The following is an 8955-nucleotide window of genomic DNA, read 5'->3' as shown; positions in this document are numbered from 1 at the left end:
GGAAATCTTAAAGATTTCCATACATTAACAGGTCTTAAATTCTGGAACTGTAATTAAAGTAATCAATGCAACTGATTACCTGCCCATGATTTCTTAGGTATGACATGAGTCATTGCACAGTTAGGAAAAACTGAGATGGGGTAGGATACGGAGCCAAAAATAACAAGTCGCTCATGTGGAAAAATATCCTTCAACTGTCTCTGCTTACCTAGTCATTGTTATAACAACCAAATAGGCTACTGAATATACAAATAATGAGGGCGTAGGTTGGTTCCTACTCCAGACCAGATGATTTTCACAGTTCTACTTAGGTAGCAGTATCACACAAGTATTTAAATCACCGTTGTTTTGTGATCAAATAAGCTTTGTATATGTGCAACCTATGGCATGTTCACACTTACTGATTTGAGAAATTCACTGACCCAGAAACTCAATTTTTCTCACTTTAAACAAAACAAATATGATGATCCTCAAGATACAAACAATCTTTTACGATTAAAATACCTGGAACAACAATGCATTCATTTCACTTCATTATTAGCTGAAAGAAAACTATAGCTGCAATGTATAAAAAGGTATCTACAAAATATGCCAAAACAAAGTCAAACCAAACACCTAGTGTATGAAATAGGAACATTTTAATATTTTTCACCTAAATGAATATTCTGTAACAAAAGTTACTTAATAAAAACAGACCATAAATAATTGATAATACTGCACAGAATTTTGACAATAAATATTTGTTAAAACAGAGTCTGACATTTTAACAGTAAAGTCTAAATGTCTTCATTCCGCTTCAAAACATCTCCCAGAACATTCTTCATGCTGGGAAAGTACAGGACAGGAATATTTTCTGTTACTGAGACTTACTTAGAACCACAAAATGTAATTTTGTACATTTTCTGGAAGGAAGTACTAACTGTACAAAACACATTCAACAAAATAACAGCAAAGGCAGAAAACAGCAAAATCACTTTTCATTAAGGAACTATATGACAATATCTATAAGCTGAAATATGGTTCACATTTCCAAAAATACACTTCACATTTGTGAAAATGTGTTGCACACATTATAAGGCACTTAATGAAACACTGTTCAAATACATTTATCAGTTTTTAAGACTAATTTTGATTAGACTTCACTACAACTTCTTTCAAACTTCCTGAAAGTACCTGACTTCTGGTTTTAGGAGTTCCCAGGGTAGTTGAACCATCTTTAGCTATAAAAAGTTGCAACCCCAAATTTTCATCATTTTCATTTGGCTGATCATGTATGGTTGACCTAATAAGTTCATCAATCAAACTATCAGCATCAATTCCACTACCTGAATTACTATCACGAATAATTCCATGCTCCGCCTTCTTCCGCCTATCTAAAGATGATGTCTCGTCAAGTCCTGAAGTTTCATTGAAACAAAAACCAGTGCTGGAATTTCTTGCATGTCTATATATCTTGGGGCTGCTGTGCCATCGATGATGGCTGTAGCCATTGACAGTATGCAAGTTAGTATTATTGTTCACACTGCTTGATGTTGAACCACTTTCAAGACGAGCTGTAGAGTATTCACCATTTTCAGTGCTCGATACAATCTCTATCTGCCTGTCTCCTTCTTTAACTACAGGCTCAACATTTGGAGCAATTTCACATGAAGTTAATCCCAGTCTTTTTCTGGATAAGCTGCCACTAGCTGGTGTTACACCTGTTACTGACTTAGCTGTGGGGCCACTTGAAAGAGTAGCTCCTCTTTCACAGCTGTCAGCTTCATTGTTGTCTTGTTTTGTAACAGGACTGGGTTTTGCTGATGCAGATGGTACCTTGAACAGAATATCACCTGAAAGCAAATTCATTTTTATGGAAACACCAAGCACTGAATTATCTTGTCTCTGGTGTGTACCATATCCTTCCAGTAGATACCGCCTTGCAATTTCACCACAGCCTGCAAATTCTGCAAGATTTACATTACAAAAACCAAGCTTTTGAAATGAGCGACCACCCTTCACTTCTCTGCGAACAGATATTCGAAGGATACACGGGTTAAGTACGCCAGTAGACGCGTTAGCTGTCATTTTACAGTCAAACTGAAATTTTGCAGCCCACTGCACAGTATGTTCGCGTACTTCCTCCCTGCTAGAAGTTTCGGTGAAGCCTCCCCCATTTAGTAGTCTCACTTTAGCAAACAGTACTGCGTTGATGAAAGGTACCGCAGTCAGTTCTTCTACACAGATTTCTACCTGAAACTTGTAATATTTTTTCCTTTGCAGCATAAATGCCATTTCATTGATGTCACCTGGAGTACTATCAGTGCACTGTGATCAGTCAAACTCGAAAAACAGTGGACAACAGCGTACAAACACACACGTAATACGACGTAACAGGTATAAGAAGCTAACAAAACCGATGACAGGAAACTCCAAACAGCTGATCATATACCTCAAATAACGCAATGACACACGACTAACACATCCGACAGCAGCTCCGCAGAGACTGCCGATCACGCGTATCACGCTTAACGTAATAATTAACACCTTGGCAGCGACGTCACTCAATCTCGAGCTACGTACACACCAGTTTTAACACATTTTATCAGAGGCGCTTCTGTAACTGGTGTTTGACATACACCTGTGGCTTCGTAACTTTTTAATATCTGAGATAACTTCCATTTTAAAGGCCGAAGATATCCTCACTGCAGGTACACGTCACAGAATGTGCTAATTTACGTGAAACACAAAATATGTATTCAAGAGAATGTATTGTATGTCAATTATTGAATGAAATGCTGCGCACTAAATTACGAAGTCTCTAATTTTATGAGACATACATTTTTATCTGCGGCCAAAGATACAACTGTTTACGAAAGGTCTCGAGGAGTTTGCTTGCAACTGCAACAATACATGACAAAAATGCGAAGTACAATGAAAATGTTTATACTTAATATTTTTGCATTCTCTCAGAAGGAGACGTCAGCAACGGCGGCTGGTTTGCGAACAAGTTCATTAAACCGACAGTTCTGTTGCCCCATGTCAAATAACTTGTGCTCCTTCCACACACACACATACAACATAATCAGGTTACAGATTGTATTAAGCCACTGAAGCTTGTAGTTCCACCACAAAAAAGAAGGGTTCTCAAAATCTCGTACGCAACGGAAAACATCCGTGCAGATTTTTCGTTATCGTAACAATTGCTGTTCCAATTGTCGGGTAGCATATTCTAAAATTACATGAGATAAATACCACATGTCGCAGAGTCCAACAATAAGGCGCACACGGTTTGATTATAAGGTTGTATAACACAGCGTCATGATTCAATAAAGGAACTTGCTCGCTTAACACTTGGCGCATCCATTCCATCATGCCTGTAACCTAGCATAAATATCCATTTGCGAAGTTAATATTTATTTATTAATCCATGAAATCATGCGTCATTTACATTACAGTAGTCACCTTGAGAGTTGTTACTATTTAACCACCTTCACAATCGTGGTTAATAGTTGTGGACAGAATTAATGTTACAAATGACATAAGTTAGCTTCCATAAATTCATCAAAAGAATAAAAACAGCACTGCACCATTACACCTGTAACATTCTTTCTGAGTTATTATTATGTTTGACTTAGCAAGGTAATTAGTTATCGAGTATGCTGCATATGTGCCTCATACTGTCACGGTGTTTACTCAGTCTCATATTTGACAGATGAGTGCTTCAATCACCATTGGTGTTTGGTTTAAAGAGATGGAGAATCTTATTTATAAATAAGAATAAATTTGTAGGTGCATGCGATGGTACATGAATCATGGTCTTGACAATTTGTTTTTGCATAACAAAATTTGCTTGTGTAATGGTCCCCAGAAAAGTATGCCATATGAGATGACTGAGTAAACTAGTGCAAAGTACATACTTTTAATGATAGTCAAGTCACACCTTTGACTGAGAACTCTACAGACACAGCAGAGGCCATTGAGTTTACACAGTAGTTTACCTCTGAGGTTATTCCACTGCAGTGTGTAGGCTATCCAGAGCCCCAGGAATTTAGTCTCATTGACCTGTTCAGTAACTTCCTTGTCAATGACTAACAATTTACTCAATATTAAGGATAAATTTCTGTGAAATCCAACTGCTCAATGTGGAGGAGATGACCCTTCCACTGGAACACAGATACAATCCCATTATCAAGAAGTGATACCTCTCTACAATACCATAAAGTAAAGTGTAGACTGTCACCAGTGTGACATGATTCACAGGTGTTCATTGCCAGATGACAGTGTAGCACTGTCATCCAGACACTAATACAGTATAATGCAGTATTTTAATACCAAGCTGTCGCTGTTTCTTCTTCATTAATGAAGGCATATGCCATACCAATTCAATAATGGTTCATGTAGAGGATACTTTGCTAGAAAGTTACGAGTTTTAAGCTAGTTTCTTGGCAGGCAGCAAGAGATATATAAATTTGCTAATTGTATTCATCATAAATAATCCAACACAATTTGAGAATAGTTACATTGACAGAAACAAAACAAGAAGAAAAAAATGACCTTTATTACTGAAGCTTTCAGCAGACCAGAAAGATATCCAATATGCAGCTACAAAATCTTTAATTATTTACCAAACAATATAACAAATTTAATTTCAACTTGTTTGTTCTGGACAGCTTCTATCTTACAAACAATTTGTTTTTATAAAAGCAATCTTTCATGAAAACCATTGGTGTTGGATCCACTATTACACTCAAGCCTGTAAATATCTTGTAAACCGATTGATTCCATACAATTTCAGTAGAAAGTTGAATAAATGATCTATGAAACATGGCACTGAGTAACCCACACCTGCCTCCTCAGAATTTCACTCCCGTGGTGAAATCCACCCAGAATACATATTGGGGAGACCACACAAGTATCTGTCATACAAATCATTCTTGAATAGGCCTTCTGCTCTCCTTTGTAGAATACATGCTGTATAATTTGGCCTTGGTTAATACAATTGGTGATACTAGGCCCATATAAGACAGGTATATTCTTGGAAAAGGCTGAAACAGGTATCATCTGAAGAAATGAAAAATCGAGGATGCAGGTATCCTGATACCTATTCATTCAGAAATTACTGGCAGGACTGAATTCACACATGTTGGTCTGGAAAGCTGTAATTTAAGCACCATATAAAATTTGTAAAGATAAAGATCCACATGCTCTATAATAATATTCTGACACAACAATCATCTAAGTTCCATTTCCACAGCTAACTGGCACTGTGATTTTTTTTTTTTTTTTTTTTTTTAAAAAAAAAGCTGTCTTCACTTTAGAAATGTTTCCTGGTGTTTGGACTTACTTTGGATAATTTTATAGTGATCTCTTTGCTGCTTATATTGTGTTCTCATGAATGCCAACAACACTGTGTGGACTACTTCTGTTTTGGTTATGCACAACACAAAAGCAGCATCTTCTTACTAGTTATGAATACAAACAACTGCTCCAGAACACGAATTTAAAACATGCACAAATTTCCAGGTTTCGTTATTTAAAACTCTTTCATTGATAGAAAGATAGGAAACTTAGAAAATTAAAGGATGAGACATTCTATATACTTTAATAACAAACTTCAAACACTATATGTGTGAAAGAACTATATCTCCAATAAGTAGCCTATCTTACCTTTTCCATGGAACAGGTACTGATGCATAGAAATCAATACATGAAAGTTTCTCTAAATTAAGATCTCAAGTGGTGTTTGCTATTATACAGCCACATAAAGAAAAATCAAAAGAATATCAAGTGTTTGAAATATGCACTGTGTAAGATTTACAGTGAAGGCATTCCAGTTGCATACATTGCAAAATGACACAATAGGAAACCACCTCTAGTAGTTATGACATTGTTTCTTCGGCCTGGAGATGGCTAATTTGCACAGAAAAAATAGCTTGTTTTCGAGGTTGTCCAGTAAATTGCCAAGAATTTAAGGCAGTTGTGAAGCTTTATTTACTCTGCTGACCATTAAAACTGCAACACAATGAAACTGACATGTAATACACATCAAGTCAGAATGATTTGTACTACATGGTTTGATATGTAAATGATTAGATTTCAGCGCAATTCCACCATTTAACATATATGATGTTAGCCTGATTTGTACTACAGGCTTGGATACGTAAAGTGCGCGCGCGCGCGCGTGTGTGTGTGTGTGTGTGTGTGTGTGTGTGTGTGTGTGTGTTTTATCATTCCACAGTCCTGCTCTCTGCCTCCTGTGAGAATAGCATCCAAGAGGACAGCCATGTTGTTTGCTCAGCCATACAAGATTGTACAGCCATGTACCTTGAAGAAGAAAATTTGCTATTTGCAGTAAGACAAATATCCACGCCAATAGTGTGATGATGTATGAAAAACTGTGGACTCCCAGCATGACAGTGAGTGTTGTAACTCGATTTGACATGACAGCAGAGAGGCTTGCCAACAACAAAACTGGGCACTGGAGTGACATTATGTCATCTTTTTCAATGAGTCCCAGTTTTGCATACAGCATCACGGTCGATATATCCAAGAAAAATGAACATTGTCAGACTGAATTTGTCACCATCATATGGACCCAGCACATGGTGTGATGTGTACTGGGATGCCACTGAGTACACAACACCATCACCTCTGATTCACATAGCTGGACCACAAGCAATACATACAAGGCCAATGGTTGTGGCCCATCTTCGAGGCCTCTGTACTCTTATTTTTCAACAAGATAATGCGAGACTGCATATTGCCCATGCTATCTCTTGTGGCTGTCATGTTTTGTGGTTCTTGGCTGGATGAGGAGAGGCTGGTATGATAGGTGGGTGACTGGTTTCCTCTCACTACAACACAAAATGCACCCATGGTTATAATACATTTTATCACAGAAACCAGTTGAGTACTTAACTTCAAGGATGTTCAATCTGAAGTTCGGTGGTTAACAGCAATCAACTAACATACTAATTCTTGAATCTTGTCCATGACAATATCACAACTATATACAGGGTTATTACAAATGATTGAAGCGATTTCACAGCTCTACAATAACTTTATTATTTGAGATATTTTCACAATGCTTTGCACACACATACAAAAACTCAAAAAGTTTTTATAGGCATTCACAAATGTTCAATATGTGCCCCTTTAGTGATTCGGCAGACATCAAGCCGATAATCAAGTTCCTCCCACACTCGGCGCAGCATGTCCCCATCAATGAGTTCGAAAGCATCGTTGATGCAAGCTCGCAGTTCTGGCATGTTTCTTGGTAGAGGAGGTTTAAACACTGAATCTTTCACATAACCCCACAGAAAGAAATCGCATGAGGTTAAGTCAGGAGAGCGTGGAGGCCATGACATGAATTGTTGATCATGATCTCCACCACGACCGATCCGTCGGTTTTCCAATCTCCTGTTTAAGAAATGCTTCTGCTTTAGCCTTTTCCGTAAGATTTTCCAAACCGTCGGCTGTGGTACGTTTAGCTCCCTGCTTGCTTTATTCGTCGACTTCCGCAGCTACGCGTGAAACTTGCCCGCATGCGTTCAACTGTTTCTTCGCTCACTGCAGGCCGACCCGTTGATTTCCCGTTACAGAGGCATCCAGAAGCTTTAAACTGCACATACCATCGCCGAATGGAGTTAGCAGTTGGTGGATCTTTGTTGAACTTCGTCCTGAAGTGTCGTTGCACTGTTATGACTGACTGATGTGAGTGCATTTCAAGCACGACATGCGCTTTCTTGGCTCCTGTCGCCATTTTCTCACACTGCGCCCTCGAGCGCTCTGGCGGCAGAAACCTGAAGTGCGGCTTCAGCCGAACAAAACTTTATGAGTTTTTCTACGTATCTGTAGTGTGTCGTGACCATATGTCAATGAATGGAGCTACAGTGAATTTATGAAATCGCTTCAATCATTTGTAATAGCCCTGTACAATCACTAATGTTCCCTCACAGCTAACTAAGGTGTGAGGTGACAACTACCACTAGGTGCAATGTGAACTGAGTCCCAATGTTACGTACTGAGATTGAGAGACTGACCGAGACAGCTCGGCCAGCAGCAGCAGTCTAAATGCACGCTGCCCAGGGGGTGTTAACAGCGCATAGCCTGGGAGTGTGTCTTGGTCTTGTCTTGTCATAGGTCAGCACATCTTCCGGATCTCTCGTCCATTGAAAATATCTGGCCATGCACTGCCAAGAGACTGGCACATGGTCACTCACCAGCCACTTTGATTGATGAATTGTGACATTGAGCTGAAGCACTGTGTAACGATGTCCCCAAATCCAATATGTGTCATCCAAGTTGGGTTAGAGCCATTGTTTCTACCAGAGCTGGCATCTCTATGTACCAAATTTCACACTTTATACACCCAAAAATCATCTACAAATTTCGTCATGTATTTTTCCTACTATATTGTACACACACTGTGTGTAAAATTTTGTTATTTGCTATCCTTCCTGCTGTTGCAATTTTATTGGCCAGCAGTACATAAAGAAATTCAGTTCCATAATCGATAGTTTAAGCTGGTACCCGAGTATAATGAAATTTCTTTGGCATTTTGCAACTGCTGAATGTACAAACTGCAAAAACCAGAAAACTGAAAACAGCAAATGTCTTCTGATGCAGCTACTACAGTCTGTAATTTGTGCTGGATTGTCATGTGTGTAATTGGTTGGAAAAATAGGCTGTTGATAATTTCTTCTTCCTTTCCAACAATCTTATCCTCATAAACAATATGGAACATAAATGCATAACATAACAATAACAGAATGGATACAATAAACAAAAATGAGGAAATCAACCACTCATTTACAGTTGGTCAATGTGTGTTGTAAGAACTCAGACTTAACTAACTTTTGAGCTCTTTTTCCAGTGCAAGTACACACACACACACACACACACACACACACACACACACACACACACAAGAACCCATTTGCAATGGCACTAACTGCTTATGAGTGAGGCAAC

General features: G+C 38.5%; 1 protein-coding gene across 1 annotated transcript; it reads right to left on the bottom strand.

The window, feature by feature from the left end:
• Positions 1–960: 960 nt before the first annotated feature.
• LOC124789351 (protein FAM102A-like) lies at positions 961–2803 on the bottom strand. Its single transcript, XM_047256678.1, has one exon. The coding sequence runs from the start codon at positions 2272–2274 to the stop codon at positions 1123–1125; it is 1152 nt and encodes a 383-aa protein (XP_047112634.1). The 5' UTR covers positions 2275–2803; the 3' UTR covers positions 961–1122.
• Between the last annotated feature and the right edge of the window lie 6152 nt (positions 2804–8955).

This window comes from Schistocerca piceifrons, chromosome 3, assembly GCF_021461385.2.
Source record: "Schistocerca piceifrons isolate TAMUIC-IGC-003096 chromosome 3, iqSchPice1.1, whole genome shotgun sequence".
In the NCBI taxonomy this organism is placed as follows: Eukaryota; Metazoa; Arthropoda; class Insecta; order Orthoptera; family Acrididae; genus Schistocerca; species Schistocerca piceifrons.
Note: the sequence above shows the minus strand (reverse complement) of the source record. Positions and strands in the feature narration are given on the sequence as shown.